The 26,345-nt window shown below is 37.9% G+C and overlaps 1 protein-coding gene across 2 annotated transcripts in view; it reads left to right on the forward strand.

Moving 5' to 3' along the window:
• Nucleotides 1–26,345, forward strand: part of RPAP2 (RNA polymerase II associated protein 2) — a 49,402-nt gene that overhangs the window by 1,192 nt on the left and 21,865 nt on the right. For both annotated transcript variants that reach the window (XR_012661301.1, XM_075098117.1), the window contains exons 3-11: nucleotides 577–691; nucleotides 1,372–1,470; nucleotides 2,512–2,577; nucleotides 3,774–3,862; nucleotides 6,108–6,143; nucleotides 7,008–7,938; nucleotides 9,035–9,129; nucleotides 11,469–11,549; nucleotides 18,630–18,698. Coding sequence is in view for 1 of the 2 variants with exons in the window: in XM_075098117.1 (XP_074954218.1) it covers nucleotides 577–691; nucleotides 1,372–1,470; nucleotides 2,512–2,577; nucleotides 3,774–3,862; nucleotides 6,108–6,143; nucleotides 7,008–7,938; nucleotides 9,035–9,129; nucleotides 11,469–11,549; nucleotides 18,630–18,698 (1,581 nt within the window). In the remaining variant the exon portion in view is untranslated. The remainder of the gene's footprint in view (nucleotides 1–576; nucleotides 692–1,371; nucleotides 1,471–2,511; nucleotides 2,578–3,773; nucleotides 3,863–6,107; nucleotides 6,144–7,007; nucleotides 7,939–9,034; nucleotides 9,130–11,468; nucleotides 11,550–18,629; nucleotides 18,699–26,345) is intronic.

The following is a 26,345-nucleotide window of genomic DNA, read 5'->3' on the forward strand; positions in this document are numbered from 1 at the left end:
TTAAGGCAGCAGAATGACTACATTGACAACCTCTGTGGGAAGCGCTGCCAAATGGAGGTCGGAGACATGTAGGTGGTTGCTCTCTTGGTAGCTGCTGGCAATAGAATAGTGGCAAGACTCAGGAACACTCAGGAAGCCTACTGTAGTGGGATTTGTTTGATTTATTCCTTCCTTTACTTTGACCCGCGCATTCAGTCTTGTCCCAGTCATTTTCTTCTTCTCACTCTTCATGTCCCATCTAGCTCCCATTCTCCTGGCAACACTCCATAGACTCTTTGGCCCAGGCACTTTGTCCAGCCAGTTCTGGGTTTCCCTCTCCTGCAGGAAGGGTTGGGTGAGCTTGTATGGAAGTATAAGGGTCAACACTTTTCCTGACCAGGGTGGAAATAAAGCAAACCAAAGTTGGAAACTCCTTTGTGGTTATTACAGACTTACGAGTCCAGGTACTTGTTGCTTTGGCCAACATGGTGTGATGCAGAAAAATGTAAGCTACTGTATTTCAGAAAAGAAGATATGACTGGAGAATTGTTTAGGGAAATCTGCCCATAGTGTCATTCAGTGTTTGTTCTGTTACAGGAAAGCAGCCCTGGAGGCTGCTATAAGAAAGAAGATTGAATGTGAGAAAAAAGCATTGTATATTGTTGAACAACTCCTAGAAGAGAACATTACTGAAGAGTTCCTTCTGAATTCTGTATGTATTGCAAGTTTTTGTACTATTCCGTATCTCAGTGTTCAATTGTTTTTTTTTGTTGTTTTTTTTTTTTCCAGTTATTGGAACAATTTGCTGCAGCTTAAAGGAGACAAATAATGTATTCCCTTTCATCAGCTCTGGTGATGATTGCCTTATTTTCAAGGGTTTTGCAGCAAAAACATGCCGTAGTTATGCAGGACTGTATACATTTATGAACCCTCTCTTTTTTTACCACAGCCTCTCTGGTTCTGGACTGATAGGTGAAGTGTAAAAATTTAGTTCCACATCGCATCATCTGTGAATTTAGACAAAGTCTATAATGCCCCACAGTTTATCTGGCAATACAGTTTTGCTGGAATGGTGTGATGATTACTCCTGTTAAAGTTGTAAATAGGCTGGTAATTAGGTGTACGAAACATGTAAATAGAGGAAAATTATGCAAATAGGTGCAAATAGAGGTAAAACTATGAGGCTTTTTTATATATAAAAAGCAGTGCCCGTGCCTGCCTTCTTTCCCTCTTTACCCTTTTGCCATTTTTACTGTGTAGGTTCTAAATGTTGTTTATTAAACTTACTAGAAAACTGTTATAACATTTAAAATATTTATTTGTTTATGAGATGTTTTGAGTACAAAAAATGTCAAATTTTCCAGTATCTGAACTATTTTCTTGTTGGTTTAGGGAAAATTTATTACGCCATCTCACTATAAAGACATTGTTGATGAACGGTCTATCATCAAACTATGTGGCTATCCTCTGTGTCAAAATAAACTGGAAAATGTAAGTAGCTTTTTATTAATGCTGTTACCATAAGAATCTCTTCAAGATTTTTACTCTCTGATATTTCCTCTTGAATTTTAAACTTAAAATATTAAACATAGATTAAAATGCTGTCAAGTAATGGGCCAGGCATTATATCACTCCATTTCAGTATAATCTTTCTGACGTAAAAGGTAAAATTTGATCAGCTGACAACCATTACTGAATGACAGACTCAGTTGGCATCTAATTTGACAGTAATAAAGATGAATGAGGTATAGCTTCATAGCCGTCCTTTGTGCGTGCAGAAGCTTTCAAATCTTGTTCCTTCTCCAGCACAACCACATATCTCTGTGAGAAGGGTTGAAGTGAAAAAATAATACAATGCAGGGATGTCATTATCTGAATGCATATACATCTGCTCTAAAAATGTACGTTACCTGTGTCAAAATCATAGTCACATTTATTTAAGTATGGTATGTCAGAGCTTAAGCAGAACTGAGACTTCAGTTTGATAACCTGTGATGTAATACCAGTTGTGATACACCTGACTATCTGAAAAAAAATCTACGCAAGCACAAAAAATGTCATTGTTTTGGGCTTCGTATGTCCCCACAGAAATTCACTTGGAAACTGTGCTATATTTTATCTTAGTTCCTGTCTGGGTGTGTCTGGTTACTGGTGGGGATCTCTGACAGTGCAGTCTCACATGCATATAAATAGATATGGATTAAAGAAGGACCTGTCTGTAACTGCTCAATGCTTATACATGAGTAAAGTTTCTACCATGGCAGCTCCATTGTTTTATGTTCAGCCCTGGCTTTCTTGTACATCTGAAGTTGTCTTCTACTGATAGTGTGGTGCAAATGATTAAAGATAAATTGCCGTTCTTACATCTGAGAAGGAAACTGTCAAAAGAATTGAGAGAAAAGGTGGTTGTAGTATGCAATTCAGTTAAAACGGAATGTATTACACATGTTAAAATACGTGAATTAAGAATGAAGTTTTCTGTAAAGTCATGATGGAAGTAACAGTCCTGCTGATGAAAGCGTATTGTTTTAGGTGCCAAAACAGAAGTACAGAATTTCAACAAAAACGAACAGAGTTTACGATATCACTGAAAGGAAGGTATAGTAACAAGCATATTTCTAAAACGTATTTAATATTGTCTCAACATCAGAAATGCATTTTGTAACAGCATTCATATAGTGGCTTGATTCAGAGCCAATATGTTTGGTTCTTATGAAAATAATTTTCATGAACTCTTAGAATACGAAGTTTTTAATCCATTTCAGTTTCTAGATGCTGTCTTTGGAAAGACAACTGCTTATTTTCTTTCCTAAATTTAAACATAACGGGAAGTTTTACTTGGATGGCAGTTTGTATGTGGTACGGCTGATTTGTTAAAGACATTTGTGAAGAAGCGTTCTCTACTTTGCTCCAGTAGAGTCAATGAGTTTTAGCAGGGTCAAAGTGCACGCCCTTTTCTTTCACTGAAGTTTGCAGTAGTGTAATGCAAGTTACATCTTAAGCATTCCTTAGTGTGACTACCTTTAGGGTTCTTTTTTGAAGACTTTTCAACATAAAACCTATCTCCTCACAAAATCTGTTTCTTTAAGCGTATTCATGCGTGTGGTTGAGTAAAAGTTGTCTTTGCCCGCTCACAGGATACGCAATCACTTACAGGTGCTTATACGCTAAATTGTAGGATAAGAGTTTCTACTTCCAGAACAAATTTCTTCAGAGTCACTAGTATACTTTCCTCTCCTCTGGTTACAACTCTGGGGTACGCAAAATTCTGGGAATTGCTTTCTCAAGCTACTAAGCAAGACTGTAAGAAGAAGTGGGATGTTTTGTCTTGTTCCCTGATGCAAGCGTGCAAGTTAATTTTTCAAAGATACTGCAGAATTTTAGGTGGTGTTCTGAGCGTTGCAAAATATCCAAGTTCTGTTGCCAAACAAAATTTTCATTATTAAACACCTGAATTTTATTGCATGTCTTTATGACCATCTTGTTGGTTAGGGATTGCTCTTTGCACAGTTCTGGGGTTTTTTTTTGAATTATTGTTAGGCAGAATCCAACACTGGTTTGCTTCTCAGTACATAATTTAAAAAAAGCAGCTTCAAGTGGCTTCCATGGAATGGCATAGACCTATTTGATAGGTTTGGTTTCTCAGGTGAATTAAAAACCTGGTCGTAGTCTTAAAAAGAAATGTGAATTAGTACTTAAATTTTACAGGCATAAAAAGTGATGACTGATATACTTTTCTGTGAGTATTAAAGTTGTCTTTAGTCATATTTTCTTGCTTTCTCTCTCATGTCCAGTGCTTTTGCAGCAACTTTTGCTACAAAGCATCTAAATATTTTGAAGCTCAAGTTTCCAAAAGTCCTGTATGGATGCGAGAAGAAGAAAAGTAAGTATAACCTTATATGTTTATTGTTCCTTTTGAGAATATAATTTTATCTTTCTCTGTCCAAGCTGCAATGCTAGTTAAGTAGCTGCAGTGCATCTGAATGATTAGCAGAGGTAACTGATGTTAGTGTGTTGGCTGAGCATGGTGTTGTTTTAAGTGTTGTTGCCATATTGATCACAATAATTGCCATGACTCGGTACTGCTCATGAGTACTCAGCAGTTAGTTTAGAGGGCAGAGTATTCATAAATAATAGTCAACTCCTATTAACTTTAAAATGTACTTATTAGGATTGGATTTTTACAAGCCATATAGGGTACAGGATTAATTCATCTTATCCCATTAAAAGAGATTTTCTAAGTTTAGTGCAGCACTCAGCATTGTTGTTATGGTTAGACTGTGAGTGCTTGCACCCGAAAGCAGACTATAACATGAAGAGGTTCTTTTTCCTAGCTAAAACTGAATTTCAGAGTGCCCATTTCCTGCCGTTACTGCAAAACACATTTTGGGACAGTGTGATGTAGTCAATGTTCCTGCTTAGGAAACACAGGCTTGCAAATAATGAATTGAGCCAAAGGGTGTCACTGTTTAACAATAGATACTTGCCTAGAGAATGTTCAGCTGAATTTATTCAGCTTTCATCCTTCAAGACACTACTTTTCATAGTCTCCTGGTTTTCAACAAAAGAACCTATCTGAAACTATATTTGTGAGCTTGGTTTCACAGTTCAGATCAGTTATATGAAATATCTGATCAATGAGAGAAGACGCTTAGAGCAGCCTGATCTCGTCTTAGGGATTCTAGTAGGTAAAACTAGTCTATTCATTAAATGTTTAAGTAACCTTACCAGTATTTTTGTGCTCTTGTTTTGCTGTCTTTAAAGAAAGTATTTCTAAAAATCTCCCTTTATTCTTAACATCAAAAGTATATAGTTCTTGTATACCTTATGTAGTTAATTATTTATGCTGGGGCGGGGGGGTAGGCGGTATTTTCATGGCTAGGTATGTCTGCACAACCACATCATGTGCACACACTGACGTTTACATATTAGGATATCTGAAATTCTTTTGACAGAAAAGACTACAACCTCCATTTAAAACTCTGAAGAAGAGTTATATGGAGTTAATAATTTAAAGTACTGCATGTTGATCACCTTTCATTTCCAAACTCAGCTCATTCATATGAGTGGTGCAGCTTTCATCTTTTTAAACCTGTCGGGTTTTTCGGATACTGTCTGAGAGGTTTTAGTGCATTGACTTGCATTTAGTGCATGCTTGAAAGGTTTTCTTTCATTCATAGGACAGGTGTGTGAGGATTTCAAGATTTAGTGTTGGATGAAACGAATAGCGTTGTGATGCTGCCTCATAACTGAACTGAAGCAGATTAACTGCAAGTAGAGCTTTGGAAAGAAACTCATCAGAATTTGTTTAGTTATGCTTCCAGTTTCTGGAAACACTTGAACTCCATTTTCTTAAAGCAGTGTAACTTGAAAACCTAATTTTTAAGGAAGTAAAGTTTTAAATAAGTAAATATATCCTGAATATTCATGATTTTTGCATTAATTTGGAGCATTTTCCTATAAAGAGCCCAGGGCTGTTTTTACTATTATTACTTTGTGACATGTGAGGATCTTGGCATGTTTACATTCTTGAAGAGGAGACCAAAGAGTGATCTGAAAGCAGTCTACAACTGCTTGAAAAAAAGTTACAAAGATTACAGAGCCAAGCCATTCTTGGCTGATGGCAGAAAACTTAACAAGGGACGATGGCCACAAGTTATTGCATGGATGGTTCAGATTGGACATTGGGAAGAAAAATTGCACTAAGGTTATGGTGGAATGAAACAGGGTAGCCAGCAATGTTTTGAAATCTCCATTGTTGGAGGTTTTCAAGATTTAAACTTCATGAATTTGTGGCTGACCTAATCTAGTGGTGGTGACAATTGCATTACAAGCAGGAGGCCAGACTAGAGACCTCCAGAGGCCCCTTCTGACGAACATTTGTGTGACTTGCTGATTCTGTTAAATGTTGTTCAACATAACCGCATCACGCTGCAGCACGTGAGTCAGGCTCTGTGAACGTGTGTGTATAAACCAGCTCTCGCTAGCGCTGCTTTGAACAGAGGGTGTTGGGCCAGAAGATCCTCAGACGTCCTTTCCAACCTTAACTATGTATTTTATGTATTAATTTGTATTCCAAGAGCATTGATTTAGCAGGAAAATCTTCATTCGGTATCTTCTTTTTGCAGACCACCAGACATAGAGCTGCTGAAGGAGGGACAGAGGTACACTGAACAATAATTTCTTTTTTTTGTTATATGCACTTAGAGTTAGAAATATTAGCATAATATCAGGTGAAAGGGGAATCTTTGATTTCCTGTGTTATAGACAAGACCCTATTAGAACCTACACAAAAGATTATTTGTCTAGTTTTTTTTCCTTTGTGATTCTAAACCAGCATATTTGATCTGTATGATTTAGTGTACAGCTGCTCTTGGCTTGCATGTCTTAATTGAGCCTGTTGAAATCTGAAACAAATACACTGTTTGTACTTTGCATATTTTATACCATCTATTCTTTATAAAGAAAATGGTACCAATTATATGTGATGAAAGCTTCTGTACTTCTTAATCTCAAACATCTATATCAGCTAAAATGAAATCATGTTATTCTGTCATCTCTCTGTACCTTGCTGTGTATTGTGACTTTTTGTTTGTTTTATTTTGCAACATGTGGCCATTAGGTGGCAAACTTACATATACTCAAAACAGCTCTGCTGTTCCCCCTGATTTTAGGATATTATTCATACATGTGTTAAGATGCCTACCTTCGTTTTAAAATTGTGCCATTCATCACGCTAAATTGACATTATTCTCTTGTCTTTAGTCATATCTTGTTTACTATTCTTTTCTAACTGCCAATAAACAACTGAGGATTCACTTCTCTAAATAGTATCTATAGTTGTAATCTTGATTGCAGAACGTTCCATCTCTCTGAGTTCAAGATGACTTTTAGAAGAGCAACCATGATTCTTAAAGCAAAAAAGTACATTTCTAATAAAAGGGAAAAATGCTGTATTTATCTTATACAAGAATGAAAAGCTATTACAGATAACTCCCATTTATCATTTCATGTGTTTTCTGTTACAGTGGAGAGTCTGGAGAAGAGGTGAAACTATGTGATGAAGTAATTAAAGCTTCTGACATTGAAAACCCTAGGATATCTTCAAATCCCTGTGAATCTGGTTCTCACGACACAGCCAGTGACAGCAACAGCGATACTGAACAAGAATTTGTTTCTTCTGTCCTACCAGGAAGTCAGTCAAGTTCAGCTAATTTTGCACAGCAATTACAAACAAAGAGCATCCTCAAAAAGAAGCGTGCTCAGAAAGTGTATTCCAGCCCTAAAACTGAAGGCTCGGATGTGGTAGAAGCTGCTGAACGACTATCTAATTGTAAATTAGATGCTCAAGAAGAAATGTATGCTTTGTCTGTTCATAATCAGATAACTTCAAAAAATACTACTCTAGGAAAATCAAGTGCTTCAGAAAACTATGAAAACACCTGTAGCGGTTCACAGATAGTTTTTCTAGGTGTGAGCAAAAGAGGGGCAGAACATCTTAAAAGAACACTAGCTAACTCAAAAGAACATAAAAAAACTGAAATGAGGCATCCAGTTAATTCCAAAGGCAGTTTATTAGAAGTGCTTAAGCAAACACTTACGGAGTGGAGAACTGAGGAAACTTTAAAATTTCTCTATGGCCCAAACCTCACTTCTTCATGCTCGTCAGAATGCACATCATCTGCCAATCAGGAGAATGAAGAACTTGATGAGGATGACTTAGATGCAGCTGATGATCTTAACATTGTTGCTGTAGGAGAGTCTGAAAACAGTTTGAACTATTCTTTACCTTTCACAAGCCCAGGTGGAGTAGTTAAGCCCGTGCCTAGTTATGAAAAGTTAAAAGAAGAAACAGAGTTCCTAGAACTCCGAGTAAAAGAGTTCTATAAAGGAAAGTGCATCTTGGCTGAAGAGGCGGTGACGCATGCACAAGCAGAGGAACATCGAAGCAAAGACAAAGTAAGTGTCCAGTGAAATAGTGTCGGAGCTGTATAAAGCCTGCCTTCAGAGAATTATTACAAGCTCTTAGTTTCTGTCATTATAAGTGGATATGGCTGAGGTAACCTCAAGCTATTAATGTAAAATAGTAAAAGGAAGGTTGGATAGATTCACAACAATCCCATAAGGCTGAGGAGTCATGTTTTAGGTTGGTAAGAATAAGTTTGTATGACTGTTTGGGATGCATTCAGTTCTGATAGCGGTCTTACAGTTTGTGAAGCGTGTGGGTGAGGAAGGAATACTTAAATGAAACAACCTGTTGCAAGGCAGAGTAGACTTTGGGTGAGGAGGGAGCACGTTTGGGGTTTTTTTTTCCTTCCCCCTTTGATTCATTAAATAAATTTTTTTAGTGATTTTTTTTTAACTTTTTATTCATGGCAGGGTATACTTGAGATTGGATTTCTTTTTTCTCTTGAGTAAGACTAGATCTCTGGCATTACTTACTGTTAAAAATCTCTGAGTTGGAACCTGCTGATTTTTTGGATATGTTACTGCAATCTAGTCTGTTTGGAAGAAGACCTCAAGAGGATTTGCAGACCGCAAGAAATAGAGTGGTCTGAGGTTTTACCCCTTCCAGGTCAGAGAAGCCAGCTGACAACAGCCAGGTCTTCTTGTCACTGCTGTAAAACAGTATGCTGACTAGGCTAGGTAGGTTGTGCAGTTTGTACCGGCACGTGAAATTCCCTTTGCTCTTAAAGTTCAAGTGTGATATTAGCATCAGAGGGTATAATTTTCATAATGCTGCTTCTTGGAAAACAAAGCTATTACATTGCTTCCTGGAAAAAGTTTACTCTGACTTAAGTTTTGAGGGAATTTACCATTGGTTGAATTGAAGTATCTAGCATAGGGAGGGGGAAAAGTAGGTTAGCTACACACTGTACGTTGGGTCAGATTAAGCAAACTTCTGTCCATTAAGAAATTACTGATTGGGTTTTTTGTCTACTCAGAGATAAGTGTCCTTACGTTTAAACATTTATTGATAAGCTGTGACTATTTTGACGCATTAACTTTAAGTAGATACTAGGTTATAGCTGTTGAAGTTTTTTGTCTAATACAGGATGATCGACAGGAAGATCTCACCTTCCCACTTGTTGATTCAAATGCACAAATGCAGATTAGAAAGCGAATTGTCCTTGAAAAACTGAGAAAAGCGTGAGTATCCTTTACTTTGGTAAATATCAAGCTGAAGTTTGTGCTCATTCACCACCATTTTAAGAAACAGGCACTGTACAAGGACTTTCTGGCTTTTCATAGGTGGCCTTAGTCATCACTTAGACCTGTTCTTGCCCTAAAGAACTTAGTTATTTCTGCGACAGCCGTCTGCGGTACAGTTACATATGTCAGTTTGCGCAGCCTTCTGAGGCAGACGTCAGCATCTCACTGCTAATGTGTTCTCTAGAAGAAACCTGTCCTTTCCTACAACCATTGGAGCTTGTAGTTGACAGCATTCCAGGCTGGCGTGACCAGTAGTTGGCAGAAGTCAATGCAATTGTACCATTACACTGAAAATTTCTGTGGTTTTTGGATTTAAATGTCCGTATAATGCATGGAGCTTAAAACAAGAATATGTGCTTAAAAAAAAAAATTCTACAGCAAGCCCTTTATTTATCATCCTTCTTACCCTCAGTTATCTGGAAATAATTTAAACTACTAAGATTCTTGTAAGCTATTTCAAAGCAGATTATGATGGACATAAAATATGAAAAATTTAAATAGCTGTATATACCAACTGCTCAAGTCTAAACTGAAAAACCCAAAGTTGATTGGGAGAGGCGCAAATGTTTGTCCTGTACATTGAGCATACTGTTACTGGTAAACAAATTCACACAGAAGGAAGTGGTATTTTCAAACCTCTAATAGTTTAAGCACAGGTCATGCAAAAAGAGTTTCTAGTCCGTGTTTGGATGGCTGGTATCAGTATGCCTCTAGCTGCAACCATTAAAGGCCCTCAGAGTTGCATCTTAGAACTTTCCAAACACCAGACCTTTTTCTCATACATGAAAGGGCTTTGGAGTTCCAGAAAAGAGATTAAGGCATCTCTGCTGTAGCTGTTAAAATTACTAAATCATAAAAGTTGAGAGGATCTTGAAAATACTCCTGTTGTCAAGGCAATGCAGATAAATGAGGGTTTGAAGGCCATGATTGTGGTGTTTTTGTTAGGGGTATTTTGCTTTTCTGTGGTTGTAGTTTGTGTTAGCTAGGCAAACCAGACTTTGCAGAAGCTTTTTTTCTTTTAATTAAAAAAACTCACAACCAAAAATCCCCCCCAGAACCACAAAAACTTCTGTTCTGTTTCTCTCTACCTGCAATAAGTGTGGACAGGCCACAAATGTGGAATGAAACCATGCTGCAAAAAAGGTGGCTATCTCTGATCTTTCTGTAAGTGTCAATGCCACATAGATTCCAAGGACTGCTACCGTATGGTAAAGCGATTTCTCTGCTCCTTCAAATCTTTCCACAAGTTTGTCTGTCATTTTCAGCTTCTAGCAGAATTTCTGTTGAACTCTGAGTCCGGTACACCATGAATAGAGGATAAGAAAGACGGATTTTTTTTTTTCTCCGTAGTTTCTTCAAGGGTTTTATTCTTGACTCTCCCCTTCTTTAGTTGGTCTTTTTAAATTTCATGGGGTGATGCAGTAGTCTTATCATGCTCAAGTGAGAGAGACAGTTTTCATTGTGATAAAGCAATGATTTCTTGGTGTGTTCAGATAAAATCAGTGGGCATATGAATATGCCCACAGTCATAAGACTCCTGTGCTCAGTTTTTGTAAAACACGCAGTGATGCAAAGGATAATAGAAATCTTGATTCTTGCAGCAATATTAACACACTGTATACAGCTATGCATATAAATGTAAATAACTGGATATTCAAATGCAAGAGGATATTAACTATTAAACAAGTAAATAGAAGTAAAAGTTTCATCCTAGATGTGAAAAACAATGCATGTTATTTCCAGCATTTGAGGATACTAACAACTAATTCAACTATCACCTTGATTCCAACAGTCAGGCTTACGGTGGAACGTTATTTCTGTTGCATCTATGTGAGCCTAAGGTTAGCAGATATATTCTCTGTGCAAACCTCGTTTAGACATGTATTTCCTCTTGTATTGTTTTTGAACCAAGTAAATATAAATATTTAAAACATTTATGAGGCTTGGAATTCTAGTACTCATAATGTAAACACTGATTTTTTTTGGTTAGAAGGTCTTGTCAGAACTGAAATGTGAAGTTAATAGGCTACGCATGTAAAACTATACTTAATTTCTTCTTCACATTCACACTGAACTAGAGCTTATTTTTAAAAACAAGATGTTGTAAAGTGAAAGTGTTGTCCATCACTTAGAGGAATCTGAAATGTGAACTACAGGTCTGATCTGCTGCACAGAATTAATTCCTTTTTCTTTTTATTAACTTTCATGAGTTTTGATGGAAGTCCTACTTAAGAAGAAGTGAGAAAGAGAGGAAAATGTTTTCTTTTGCCTTCTAGGTTACCTGCAGTTTTGGGCCCACTTCAAATCCCTCCAGGTGATGTTTACACGGAGCTAAAAAATCTTGTCAAAACTTTCCGGTGAGTATTGGTTTTTATTTAGAGATTCTTCTTGATTGATTATTTAAACATGCAGTTGAATGATTTGTGATTGGGCACAGAGAGCGCCCCGTTGCAGATTTGCCATTTTCTAGCTGCGTGTTCATGTAGTTAATGTCACATTCCCTGTGGACTAACAAGTCAGCCCTTTCCCTGCTCCTGACAGTGGCTAGGTCACCAGGAATATTTGTAGATTTTTAAAAACTAGGCCAGTGTTCTCTGGAGGATGATGGTGAGTCTTTTAAAGGTTCTGCTACCTCGTCACCTCCTATTAAGTGTGAGTTTCTGAGATCTGTCACTTTCTTTTGCTCTGGCTCCCTACAGCCAGGCTAAATGGTTTTAATGTGATTAATAGTTGTAACCGCTAACTTCTAGAGCCAGAAAGAAGGTCCAGTTTGGCCTGTTGTTCCTGATTTCAAGAGCAAGTAGATCTAGTGGACACTTCATCACCATAGATGAAGCTCCTGCTTCAGTCAGAAGCACTGAAGACACTAAACACGGGGATAAGGGAAAAGGGAGTGGTGATAACTTCTCTGAACGTTTTTAGGTTTTCTTTAGGACACAACTCTCATAACTTGGACCTAGATCACATTCTGCATCTTAACATATTGTCAGGAAAAGGAGCAACAAGAGTTGCTAACTCTGTGTATGCTGTCACTCTTGAAACTTACACACATAAACATCCCCCCCATCCCCAACCTGCATGAGGTTTACACGTGAATTTCCCAAGGCTCGCTCACGTGGTATTTGCCACAAGGAATCTAGGTTTTGGTGAATAGAAACCCACCTCTACCTGATTCTTTATGATTTATCTGACATCTGGAAGGACACCACTAAACCAGAGATCTCTGTATGCAGGATTTCATACTATGGAAGATACTCTTCCTTTCTGGTGATGCTGCGCATGATCTCTCTTATTTAAAAGAACTGTTAGTGTTTGAACTTGATTCTGTAACTGAAGTCTTTTAAGTTGTCATTAACCTTTTCCTTTAACAACACTGAAACCAGGGAAGATATTTTTAGTGCTCTTGGAGACGGATGCATATACTGTATATATACCTACTATTTGAATAAGATCTTTGTGTCTTAAAACAGTTTTGTTGCTCTGCAGTCTAAATGCTTAATAGTCACTTCAGCTTACGAATTGAAGGAGACCAAATGTAGTTTTTCCAGTTCTATCAATCTACTTTTATATGATTGATTATGTAAGAAGTCCTGGAGGTTGTAATAAGCAGAATTTCTATTTTACATCATTCTTGCTATTCAAAGACCATGTGACCTGAAGTTTTACAAGTGGCTTATAGTGAAGGAGCCTTGAAGCCAAAATGGACTTCTAAAAACTTGTGTATATATACACCTGTAGATTTACAGAATGGAACCAAATCTTATTAATTTGGACTCTGACTGCAATACCTGACTCATGTAGCAATAATTTACCATATTTTTAAAGTCTCCCCTGATCTATTTCTGATCCCTCAGATAACACTTCATGAGTTTTTAAGTCTTTTTTGTTAGGAAGTAAGTTGAAGGTAATGGTGGCAAGTTCTTGGGGCTCTCTTACTGTGAAAATTCCAGATAAATTGCTTAGAAATTCAGCATTTTGGGTGGGGGATGGTTGAAGACAATTGTGGGCACTACCAAAGAATTTGAAAGTGCCTATAAATATATATATATTTTTTTAATTGAGTTTTATTGTTACTGATATTAAAGTAATACAAAAATACAGGAAATGGGGAGGCAATAAAAACCTTTGGGCCCTTTCTTCTTGCATTTCTGATACAGAAGGATCTCTTGATACACAAAAGCTAGCTCGTGAATGTTACGATGAAGGCATAGGTTTGAATATCCAGTTCTGTACATCGGTTTAAGTTTCCTTAATATGAGTGGTCTTTCTGATTTTAGGGTGAATGCTTTGTCAGGGGGACCTGGGATAAATTTTAAACGGTATTTATGTTTGCAGGGTGTAGAAATTTAAACATTACGTTGTTAATGTGGTTGAAATGCTTAATGACTATGGAGGGAGAAGAGACAAATGCTAGTGCTCCTTCCTGCTTTTTGTACTGGAAATATTTCAGGCTGAAGAACTTGCCGTAGAGGGTAGGAGATAAAACATATGGCTGTAGTAGAGCTTAGCTGAAGCGGGTAAAAGAGCATGTGGTGAACTCAGAAACAACGATTTTCGGCTCCATTGGCTTTTAAAGGAACACTTGCAGTTCACCCTCCTTTGGGCAGCATTTTATTCAATCACCACTGCTGGGAAACGCACTAGAGGGATCTCAAGAGACATTTTAGAATGGTTAGAGCTCTTCCCAAATAAAGTCCCTCAGTGCCTGTAAGCTTTTGTTACGAAAACTGAGATGTCAAATAATTCTCCAGAGTGTGTAAGGGCACTTTGTTTAAACATCAAGAGAAAATTAGCTATTATATATAAATCGAGGCTAAATGATTATGTTTGTGAATGTGTGGTTGGCTTTTTAAAATCATAATATTTCATACTGAAAATAGAATTTTGTGTGTATCTTATGGTTGCAAGTGTTTTAATTCCATTTATGGAGCTTACTATTGACATTGAACTCTGTCAATGAGTACGATACAGTTGTTTCCTGAAGATGTGTTCAAGACTTTTTATTACAGCTTTTGTCTTATGTTGCTTGCAAGACAATATTTTAGCTTTTAAATATCTATCGTGAGTGTGTGTTATCTGGTGTATACACTCCATAGGCTTTTACTTATTACCCTTGTTCAGTGGAATTTTAGGTACTGGGTTTAAAGCCAATCAGGGATACTTTGTCATCAACGAGGTTCTGTATGGAAATGTGAAAGTACCAGGAGGTCAATGACCTTTTCCTTAATTAAAAGGGCTTCTCCTGAAGAGAGCCTAAAATTATAGTACTAGGTTTTTTTTGCTGGTTGTCATAAAACTAAATTATACTGTAGTTCATAAATCTGTTGCTCTTTTTCAGGGGGTAGAGTAGCTGCCTTTTATGGTTAAATTGGTGTAGATGAAGCCTAAAGAAACAGTCTATGCTTTAGTATTTGCCTGTGCTGACTTGGGTTAGTTGAACGTCACTCAGTGCAAGTTTTGAAAAAATTATAGATAGCTGAGGTCCCATATAGCCAAAACTTCATGTCCAAATCCCATGAAGTCAGCTTGCTGCCTTACATAATAGGCAAATGGCCACACTAACGGGTCAGATTATTGAATGAAAGCTGCGTATGCAGCTACACCTAGGAATCTGTGAACAAAAAGGCTGCTTCGTTTGCAAAGATACCGATGTCTTTGCTTTGCAACAAAGATAAATAGTAAAATGAAAGAAAGAAATCAATCTTCTCCATTTGGGGCACAGGTTTTTGTTCTTTATTTTTCTCCCAGCGTAAGAACGTGGACATACTGGGTAAAACTGAAAGACAGCAAGCATGGAGCTGATCAAAGGAATGTTTTTTCACCAAATGTACATTTAGTACCAATAACTTATTGCTACTAGCTATTAGTCAAATTCATAGTAACATGATGAAAATTGAGTTCATGGATTCATAGGTGACAAGTCTATTCTCATTGTAAGGATAAACAAACTTCTAGAAAAGGAAATAACACTCAAGACTAATTTATAAATAGGTATAAAGAAAAATATACTTTAAAAAGATTGTTTTGTATTAACTAGTTACGTTTGCTTGCATCTTGTTCATAAAACCTGATGCCAGGGGCCTGTTAGGGGATAACTACTTAGCATAATAATCCTGGTGTCCATCTGCCATTCCCCATTGGACAGTGTTCCTGTTATCAAATTGCTTCCTAGAAATCCCAGGAAATGTAATCCTGCTGAAGAAAGGGTGGTGAGCTCCTGCATTGCTGAGTTTCTTTCCTGTAACTTCCAATTTGTTGTGGTCCCCATTCAAGTTCTTGCACAAAGCAGATAAGGTTGTGCTGAAATCTGCTGCCACAGCAGGCACTGTCCATGGAGCGGGCCATCATTTGCTAATGGAGTTCTGCCATCAAAATTTGCATCTGATGGTGATTAAATGGGAAGTCAACTAAAGGAAAAGAAATAGAACCAACTGTGTATGTTCTTTTTCTGTCATTTTTGAGTTTACTTTTTTAATTTACTGGTTATTTTAACCTTGGGTTCTCCTGTATTCTTACAACTTCCATATTGGAGTTCACTTTCTTTGCAGGCTGGGCACCAGTCAGCTACTGGGAGGTCATTTGGGATGGAATTTTTATGCACCTTACTCTTCAGTCATTTGTCCTGCCAGCTTCCGCCACTTGGATCCATCTGCTCAGTCTAAGCTCTTTCATGCACCATTAAAACTGCTGCAGGAGTCCTGCTGCCTACTGCATGGTGGAAGCGGTCAAGTCCAGCTGCGGTGCATCTTGCTGGGGTGAACCACAGCACCTGCAAATTAGGGACTAAGCAACCCACACAGCTATTTGGGATCATCCAGCCTTCTTGGCTTACCTATCCTGCCCTTCAGAGGCCAAGAAAGCAGAGACATTCTGTTTTGGAAAGTGGCATATTTTTTTCTTTCTTTGGGTAGATGAGGGAGAATTTAGCCAAAGTCTTTTACAGAAAATATTTCGCTGCAGAACTCAAATCATGTATGTAAAGTTTTGTAGAGTTTTAACATTTCTACATTATAAGTTTATGACAGAAATCTAGTGACCTGTCTTTCATGGATTGTTCTGAAGTAACAGTGTTGGCTAGAGGCAAGACAAAGAATTAATGAACCATTTTTACAGAGGACTTGCACTTCCCTGTTTTCTGAAAGCTTTGCTCTTCAGAGGCCTTGGTGTTGACACACAGCTTGTTTTTGAAAGTGACTGCCCTTCCACTGCTTCTTATTATTTAAGGCTTCACACCTGTAGGTTGCTAGCTTTAGTCTGATCTGCCTGAAATGGTTGGTGGTTTGTTTTTTTTTCCAGCTGCACAAGTGCTTTAGGACAGGTGTTGTACTGAGAGGTTACTCCTTGTGGAAGCCTGACCTGCCTGTTCATCCGGTCCAGTGCCAGTACATCAGCAGATCCATATTGTCCTATCCTGCTGGTTATCTGTGCCTTTTGACTACCTCCTTCATAAATAGCATATTGATGGCAATGACTAGTGTTCAGACCTTGCCAATCAATACTAACATTGAATAAGAGTTAATTGACACAAATAACTGCATCTCTCAGTTTGTGTACAAGAATGACACCTTCCTGTGCTCTAATCAATAATAACTCCTTGTAGAGCATTGAAATAAAGCTGCTTTCTCTGTTCGGCAGAGTTTTCCCGGGCGGCTTGGAGCTGTCTCTTCCATTGCATCTCATCATAGCAGATTAACTGGAATGTTACATATGAATTGCTTGTCAAGATGATTCCATCAGACATTTCTTGGTAGTGTTTATCACTGTCATCAGTACTGAGTCAGGACGTTCAGCCTTTGTTTTGCCTCTTATTCTGTAGCCAGAAAAACGAAACAGTTTACCAGGTACCAGCTTTATCGCCAGCTAACGCCATTAGCTGTTTCAAATAGTAATTGGGAAACATGAACCTTCTAACAATAAAAAATAATCTGTATTTGCCAGAACTATTGGTGTTAGTGTGATGTGACAATTCCTGTACATGTAGTACAAAACATTGCTTTTCCTCTCATCATTTAACAAAACTCAGGGTGTTGAGACACTATCTGAGTAATCATTGCTTCAAAATCTTATTTTGGTTGGAGGACTTGGAGATTTGAGGAGAAAAATAGGATAATATTGCTTTAATCATTACTATCCTTAAATAAAAATTAATTTTATTAATTTTTAATATCTTCCTGAAATAGGGAAATGCAAAATGATCCTATATCCATCTTATTCATAACTGCATTTTTAATGACCATTTTGAATATAGTTTGGGGGAATTAGTTAACATAATTTTAATTTTAACAATGGCAAGTACAAATACTTTTATTTTTACACTTGCTAACACTTTTTTGGGTAACTATATACTTGCCAAAAAAATTTAAAAGTTTGTTGGTTTGTTGTTTGGTTTTTTTAATCTTACTGGGGAAGAAAACCCTGGTTTTGAATTTGTGGCCTGGTATTTCATTTTAAGCAACCTCCCATCTTCACCAGTGCCTTTAGAAGTCGGTATGAGTAACAGGGTAGCTTCATTCTGGATTTGATTTTATACAAGGCTGCGTAGAAGGGAAGCTGAGAGCAAGAAGGAAGCAAACATGGGGAGGCACTCGCCCCTCAGTATTTCTGATGGATGGCGCCATCTGTCTGAACAAGATCAATCCTGCTAGCCTTCTTGGGTCTCCGCATAGCCACAGCTTCATTTTTAGCTGTGGCTTTTCCATGAAATTGCTTGCCTTGAACGCCGTGGGTCATGCCTAAATTCAGCCATAGCCATTCACACGTGAGTTGTTGAGAGTCACATTACCATTTGACTTAAAGCAGATCTGTCTGATTACGAAGTTCAGCCAAATGGTCAGCAGGTATAAAATGCAGCAGCACTTTTGCTGAGCGCCCGTGTGCTTCTTGATTCATACCTTATTTCCTTGCTCTTACATCTGTACTGGCTCCCGTTGCATAAGTTAGAATTCTGGGCTTCCATTTTAAAAACAAGAATCATCAGAGGATTGTCTCCGGTACCTTAGAAAATCCAGTCTGTTTCCGCAACATTAGCTTTTACAGCAAATCTGGATCTGAAGCCAACAGGGGGGAAAAACGTAAGTGTAGGAAGGCCTGTCTCTTCAGAAACGCATGTGCAGTTCCTGAGAATTTCCCAGTGGGTATGAGTGAGAGCTGAGCCCTCACAGCAGCCAGGACTATTTGAGAACTAATTTCAGAGAATTAGCTTCTGTTCAGTCTCCCCCATCCCGCTTTCATATAGAAAGAAGAGACGTATTGGGAATTCTGCAATTCCTCCATTACAGGATAAGACGAGTTGGTGAATTGCTCAGATAGTGCTGTAATTGTTACATTGTAACTCAGTGTATTAAGTCTTTTAATGGTTGACTTAAATCAAAATTCAGCTGTTAAAATCTGTTTACTTTCACTCTGAAATGTTCTGATTTTTCTTTTTTATTTTTCAGGTTAACAAACAGAAATATTATTCACAAAATGCCTGAATGGACTCTCATTGCTATAGTTTTGTTTTCTGTGTAAGTACCCTTTAATGTCAAATATTCTCATACACAACTGTCTTAACTAGTCTATCGAGACAAGATTTAATTTTCAGATAAAAGGCAGGAAAGATTTCTTTAACTGGGGAATGAACGGAATTATTTTTTCATGCCAAGGAACTAAATTCTCTTGACAAAACAGGATTGTCCCACTTGCAACAACACATTTACAATGGACAAAATACATTAAAAAATAAAAGTTAAGCTTTAGGGATTTTTTTAAAGAGTGCTGGTGGGTTGAAGGAGTTGTATACTTCACTCTCTTCCATTTGCTGCTGACAGACAATCTTCCCCTCTCTGACAGTAGGATAAAATGATGTGTATTGTATTACTTGGATTTGACATGACTGTTACACCTTTCATTTTCTCATTTTACTTCGTATTTCTTACAGGATCTCATTTTCACCATTGAAGTGAAATTATTTCCCTAAAGATATGGTGTGCTTCTAAATATGTTTGTTTGAATATTCTAGCAAACTTCTTTGAGAGGAGAAAGCTTTTTTTAACAACTCCCAAATTTCTGAAAGGAATACCGGGACCCAGTATTTTATTTTTATCAGGATTAGCTTTACTGCTTAAGATTATGATACTACAGTGCCTACAGTCCTCCTTAGCTTTGTTCTACTTACTGTAGAATTAAATCCTTTCCAAGGGTTTTCCTAATGGGAGGCCTGGTTTTATTATAGTGTCTTTCAGTAAACTTTTACACAGAGGCATGGTTTATAAAAGCTGTAGTCGTACGCCTCAAGTAACTTCCTTAATTTATATATTCCAAATTCATGTGCATTTCTGAAGTTAAAGATACAAACTTTGCAGTGTGTAGAACAGACAGTTCTCTCACAAATTCGTATTAAACATTTAACATTAGTTCACCTTTTAAGAAATCACTGGTGGTTTCACACTGTGTAAGACCCTGCCTTTCAGTAGGGTTAAACCATCAAGCAATCTTTGCATGTCTTTCAGTCTGAATTACAAGATTGCAAAAATCTTATTCCAGAGCCAGTTTATTACCACACTGCTGCCGCTTCTTTTGGGCTTCCTGGGTCACTGGAGCCTGTAGGACAGAGAAGTGCTTAGAGACATTCACAGGTCAAGAAGTGTTGTGGGCCAACCTCAGCATCCCCAGTACCGCACTTACTTTCCTTGATATTACTTCAGTCTGACACATTGTTCTGGCTTTACTGTCCCAAGGAAGACTATACCGGCAGGCATTAGAGTAGGCTTCAGCGAGCCTTACATCTATGTCACCCAGCCAGATACCGCTCAAATGATTCATTAAATCAGAACACAGAAAGTAACTTTACTTGAATGCCTTGGCATAAATTTTTTATCAACGATAAGAACAAATCTTTTGTCATTTTTACTATATATTCTTATGGTTGAATTGGTAATTTGTGAAACAGATCTTATGAATTTTTCAAGTAGTTTCTGTACATTTAAGGAAATGGTGACTCTCTTGATCAGAAGCTAAAATATGTTGCTGGTCTCTCAGCATATGATGAGCTCTAAATGTTTACATACCTAATGATTGTTTTACGAGTGCTTTAAAATGTTTTACAAGTAACAGGGGGTCTTGGTAGCAACCAGTAGGAGCAGAGAACCAAGTCTTTCTTTACTTTTGCTTTCTAAGGGTCCACCCCTGAACAAACAAATTATATTTGACCCTAAAATAGAGTTTATTTCTAATATAATTCTAGTGAAATAATGAATAAAACTCCTGTTGACTTTAGCTTATTGTAAGGTTCTTGGAAGCTCATAATCTTCAGATTTTAAACAACTTCTCTCAGCCCCCTCTTACGAGAAGATGTGGAAGAATGTAGATGGGGTAGAATGAGTGTTAAGATTGCTCTAAGATAATCTTTCTGGAAATGTTGTGAGACCTAGAATTCCCAAATAATTAGATGTTCTAATCAAACTGGAATATTTAGTGGAAGCCAAAAGTGTGTAGGGGGAGGCTACTGAGGACCTAGGCAACCCCTCACAGACAGGTCCTCAGATTGTGGCCCTCTCACTTCTTGCAGTCTGCCAAGGAATCTGTCATATCTTACTGGTGTTGCTCATAAAAAGAATTACACTTTTTTAGGTCTTCTCTGGCTTCCCCTTAGCTGTACCGAGAGGTGATGCATGTTGCAGCACATATAATGTCATTTAGATCGCAGAGTTGTGTGGGGCCTTAGGGTGGCTCTTCACTAGCTTCTGTCACTGAAAGAAGAGAACGTTTTCAGAATATGTATTTACAGGTCTTGACCTGGTCCCGGACACAGGATGGCCGTTTTACTCCTAACACTAAACAGTGAAGTTGCATAAGCAACACTCTGGAAGAGGATAATACTTCCTCTTCCAGGAGGATGGAAGACAATATTACAGGTACCCTGGGGTACAGCAGGTATGAGAACAGAGACTACAGAAGGCAGAGTGAGCATGGGATTTCAGGGTGTACTTCAAAAGAAACTACTAAGATCTCAAGTATTTTTTGGTTTGTTTGGAACAGGGCAGGGTTGTTTTGTTTAAAGTAGCAACTGTTGGACTTTGCACAAAATGGGGTGCAAGCATCGATATTGTGGCTCACCACTTCCTTCTCATAAATGGCTAGTGTGTGCTGAGGACTCAAACAGCATGCTTAGCTTCACAGTGCACTTTTGGAGTGCCCCGACCCTTTTTGTGATATGCTGCTGGGGAGAATAACTATTATCGTTACTGCTGTGTTGAATTCAAGTGTCATCGCTGCTTAATACTTTGTACTATGTTATGGTAATGCTATCCTCTCTTCGTTGGAGTGTGCATTCTAACTGTTTGTAGGACACAGCATGTTGAATAGTCATAATACCTGATTTTGGTGCTTAAATTAGACTTGGACTCCCTTTATAGTCTGCAGGTCCTCAAAAAGCTATTAAAAGTACTGATGTGTCCTTGAGTCTACTGACTGTTAAAAGAAACCTGGGCTTCTAATTCATTCTCTCTAATTCTAATTCATTGCTCTGAAATAAAGTGCCTGAAACTAGGCAGTGTGACTGTCTTTCTCAAAGTTCAAAATGTTGGGGGTGGCAACAGTGGAGCATTTCCAGTTCCTAGTGAACAGCTGGATTTTTTCAATCAAATTATTGTATAAAATACGAACAGCCGGTCTCAGCCTTTATTGAGAATCTAGCCTGAGGCACTCCTATCTTTGTGACCAGCACTTCCAGCAATGCTGTACTGACCTTCTTAGAGTACACTTTTGACAGCCAGAGAATTATGTTCAAATAATTGCATTCATGCCTATCATGGAGTGGGTGACTCTTTGAGATGATCTGTACATCAGATTTCTTATTTGTCACTCTAATAGTCTTGGCAGTGGTACATTTCTGTGTCTTCCTGTTGCAATGTTTAGTATGTTAAGCAGAATTTTTTGTTGTAGTAATAGCTGCTTTATAATGTACTATAAACTAGAATACAGAAGTTGTATCTTTTTCCCCCAAAGAACTTTGCAAGATACCAAATGAAGCAGATAAATAGATCCAAATACAGTAGCTCAAGAAAGGATGGAGAAAGCAGTGGGAAGATTGGTTGCTATACAAGCATGGGCACTCACTGTTTTTAGTGTATACCCCTGGTACAGTCTAATGGAAAGCTTTCAAGATATTTTCAGGAAATGTCTGCTTTCATCTCGCTTATCTGAGCTGGCTGGTTCCAGTGAACTGTGGTCAGCTTCATCTACAAAACCTATGCAAGAGGTTCCCCCGCTAAAAGCTTTGCAGCATTTCAGAATGTTCTGGGATTAGTTTATAAGCATTCAGCTGCAGTATTTAAACAAACTCAAAATGACCACAATTGCTAAACAAAAGCCATCATTACATGTGTGCAGCCACTTCAGCTAAATGTGTCGTGTGGAGATATACTCTCGAGGTTTACTCTCTTGGAACTGGAGAATCTTGGGTTCAAGTATGCGTTTTTACTTCTTTGCACACAAGAGCACATCTATTGCTCAACACTGACATTTCTAAATTATTTTAAGAGGAATTCAGATGTTTGTGATATCGCTACTGTGTTCTTGCCTGAAAATGTCTGAATGTTTGAAATGTACAAATATATACTGGATATGAATCAGACTTGCAGAGTGACTCTTTCATACAGAAACCACATACAATCAGCTGGATGATCTTTTATTTAGCAAGCCTGATGATACAAGATTGGTTCCAGGTTTCAGCTGAGAAAAATCATTTATCATTAAGCTAGAAATACAATTATTTCCCTTTTAAAACAGAGCTTGCAGGGCCAAAAATCCAAAAACTCTTTATATGTGAGTTTGAATGTGATCCTAGTATTGTCTCTGCTCTTGAGCTCTATCTGTAGAGTTATATTATCGTGTGAAATAGAGAAAAGGCAAGTTTGTCTTAACACGTTAAAAAATTTAAAAGTATATTCTTCCCTTTTACTCTTTTAGTAATTTTAGGTTGTCATTTGGTGTGAACTCAAATAGGTTTCCTTTTAAACAGTTCTTACTTATCAGCACTTTCTAAGCAAACTCAGATCTGCTTGTTTGGCATATTGTAGAGGAGATCGGTATTACTTCCTCCTAGCATGTTCCAGTATTACTTAGGAAACATACATAGGACAGTATTTCGAGGGATTTGCAGTGGTGTTAATTGGGACATTAATCAGTGCCAACTTTAAAATTAAGTAAAGACCTTCATAATTTGTAAGGGAGAAAACAGAAGAAGAAACCTTAGCAGTGTCAAAGAAGGTGTTTCTCCTTAGACGAAAAACCCCTGCTGTGTTGCTATAGTGCTGTTACACAGGGAAGTGACACTGGATTTCATTGCAGCACACAGCTGCAGGCTTTTTCTTTGCTAGTGTTTCTCATGGGAAGCCTTCTGGATGGGAGATTTGGATGTGCTGTGTAACTTTCATGCATGCCCAGCACAAACTCTCTGAGTCCAGGGCAATTAATTCCCCTTTCCAGTTCTGGTCCTTGACCTCATCAGCAGGAGTGGAGCCTTAGCACACGCTTGTCTCCTGGACTTCTGTTGCATGGCATTAGGGGGTTGGCTCCAAAAGCTGCCTTCTCTACACCTGCCACTTTTGCTGCCCAGTGCAAGGGAAGAGCAGGGCGATGGCTTTCTGCCAAGTGTCTTGGAAATCCCTCCGAGAAGTAGAAGTCCCAGCAGCCCTGTGTGTGGACATTCATACTGAAGTCATGCCCAGCTGTGCAGAGCTGGTATGCAAAGTGCATCACCAGTTGCAAATTGCCCTTCGTGCTGGTGCTGTTCTAACAAAAAGATCAGTCAGAATCTAAAAATACTTTTATGTTGAACATAACTTTGGATCTTCTGCTTTTGTCACCCTTGGGAACTTTATATTCCAAATGTACTTGTGAATGAAGAATACGGTAGTAGGGACAGTACTTTCTTCTGCTACTTCCATTTTTGCCTTTTGTGTGAGTAAATGAGATTTTTGTTGCAAGTTCTGTTTCAACCCTCTGAAAGATAACATGCTAGATTGCAGAAAAGTGCTTTATCACGTTGAGTCTTTGGGGAGCTAACTCGGTCTGTGGCATTCATGTCCTATTGAACCCTGTGCCACAACTATGTGCCGATCAAGCAGGTGGAAAAATTGCCCAGCCCTATTAGAAAGAGAACTGGTTTTAAATTTATGATTCTTAAAAAGGTATAAGTTTAGAAGATTTCTTTTGTAATACCATGTTTTTCCTCCTTCCATAATTGCTGCATACAGCTTTGCTTACTGGAAGTCGTGTCATAGCACAGAGTAAGTTGTCCGGTTACATGGCAATATAGACAGTTCTGAACGAACGCTGCAAGATGCAAGTAATCCACAGTTAACAGCTGCCCTAAACTTAGTTTTAAACTCAATGTATTTTAACTTCATACACTGAGCAAACTGAACTGTTAATTTTGCAACTGAATCCTGAAGCTGTAGCCCTGTGAAAATATACTTGCTTCCTTATTAATAATTAATCTTAATACATTCAATGCAAACATTTTTTATCATGAAACATTACCCATCTGTTAAAAGAAAAACATGACTTTGACAGACACATCTTTTATTTTCAGAGTTTTAACTTTATCTTAGTAAACGTTCTAAAGAACAGCCTACATTAATGGGGACATGACACATAGGCAGTGCGTTTAACTTACAGGAAACTTCATCATAAGATGAAAATCAGTGTTGATTTGGCTTGCTTCTGAAAAAAAAATGTAGAGGTACACATCATTGGAAAGGTTACTACGGCTTCCTAGCACGTGGTCCCCAGGTATTCTGTACCAGCAGAATTTTTAGCGTGGGCTCCAGATTAATTTGTTTGGTTTTATGCAGAGTCATAACGGTACCTCTGCTAGGCTAAGTGGTGCATCCTGTACTTCTTTAGCACTGAAATAAATTGTGCCTGAAGTTCAAGTATTGTATCCCTTCACTTTTCTGGAACCTCTATGACAGAAAAAGTTTGGTTGTAGAAAATCCCTGAAAGAGCAGTATCTTCTGAAGGTTTTATCATTCTTCTTACGGTGCTTGATGCAGATTATGCACTGTAAAACCTTATAATGCTAGGCAGTAAGACAGGCTGTCTAGAAAGACAGTACTTCATTCCAGAGATTCTAGTGTCCTCTGTCATATTGCTGTTGAAAGTGTCAGACCTGACATGGGAGACAGTATTTTTGCTGTGAAGCGTATAATGGTTTGTAAGGAGGAAGCAATTAAAAACCGTAACTTCTTTAAAAATCTTGCTTTATGAATGTATTATGTTTTAGAAAACAATATTAAGTAAATAATTGAGCTAAGTTATAATTTGCTTGGATCAGAACAGTGGTCCACAGACCTACTTAGAGACCCATATGTCAAAGATCCATGTCAGTTGGGGGAAAATAGAGGCACGTGCATTATATTAGCTTTCAAATTTATGTTGGAGAAGTTGGGGTTTCTTATGATATTCCACAGTCACCAGGGATAAACTAAAAATTACTCAGAGGCATGAAGAATTTGGAGAGGAGATGATTACAACTAATTAATTCATGAAGGAGACAAGTTATTTTTTTATGTGATAATTGGTAGTGGACAGTATGCTGATGGAGGCTTGTTTTCATTTCTGAATCAAGTGCAAAGGAAGTTTGTACTTCTGGTTAGTTTGTTGCTTCTTGAGATAGAAAAACATTTTGACACTCAGTGGTCTCATACAGTCCGGCGGTTAAAGTTCTGATCTTGATGTGGGAAGTTAACAGTGAAGGCAAAAAATGGACAGTATTTTCTGAAATGTGTTCCTTTCATATTTATGAAACTATAAAATACAGCCTATTTGGGTAAGGAAGAAATACATGTGACTGACGAGGAGATGATGATGTATAAAGTGTATCTCTAGGTGATGGGCTATGGTGGAGCTCTCAGAATTTACAGACAATCCAAGGCAGCAGATGAAGCATCAGGGTGCAGGTGGCTCTTTTGACACAAAGTGTGTAATTAAAATAAATACTTGGGATAAGAAGGCAACCATCAGTTAACCAGAATGATGTATAAATAAACATGAAATCACTATATATTCATAAAATTTTGCATGGCATAATACAAAGAAACTAGAATAATCGTGTCTGTAACAGTACATGTTCTTCTCTTCCCATTCTTTCCCAAAAGTAAGAGTCT

This window comes from Phalacrocorax aristotelis, chromosome 6 (genome assembly GCF_949628215.1).
Source record: "Phalacrocorax aristotelis chromosome 6, bGulAri2.1, whole genome shotgun sequence".
NCBI lineage: Eukaryota > Metazoa > Chordata > Aves > Suliformes > Phalacrocoracidae > Phalacrocorax > Phalacrocorax aristotelis.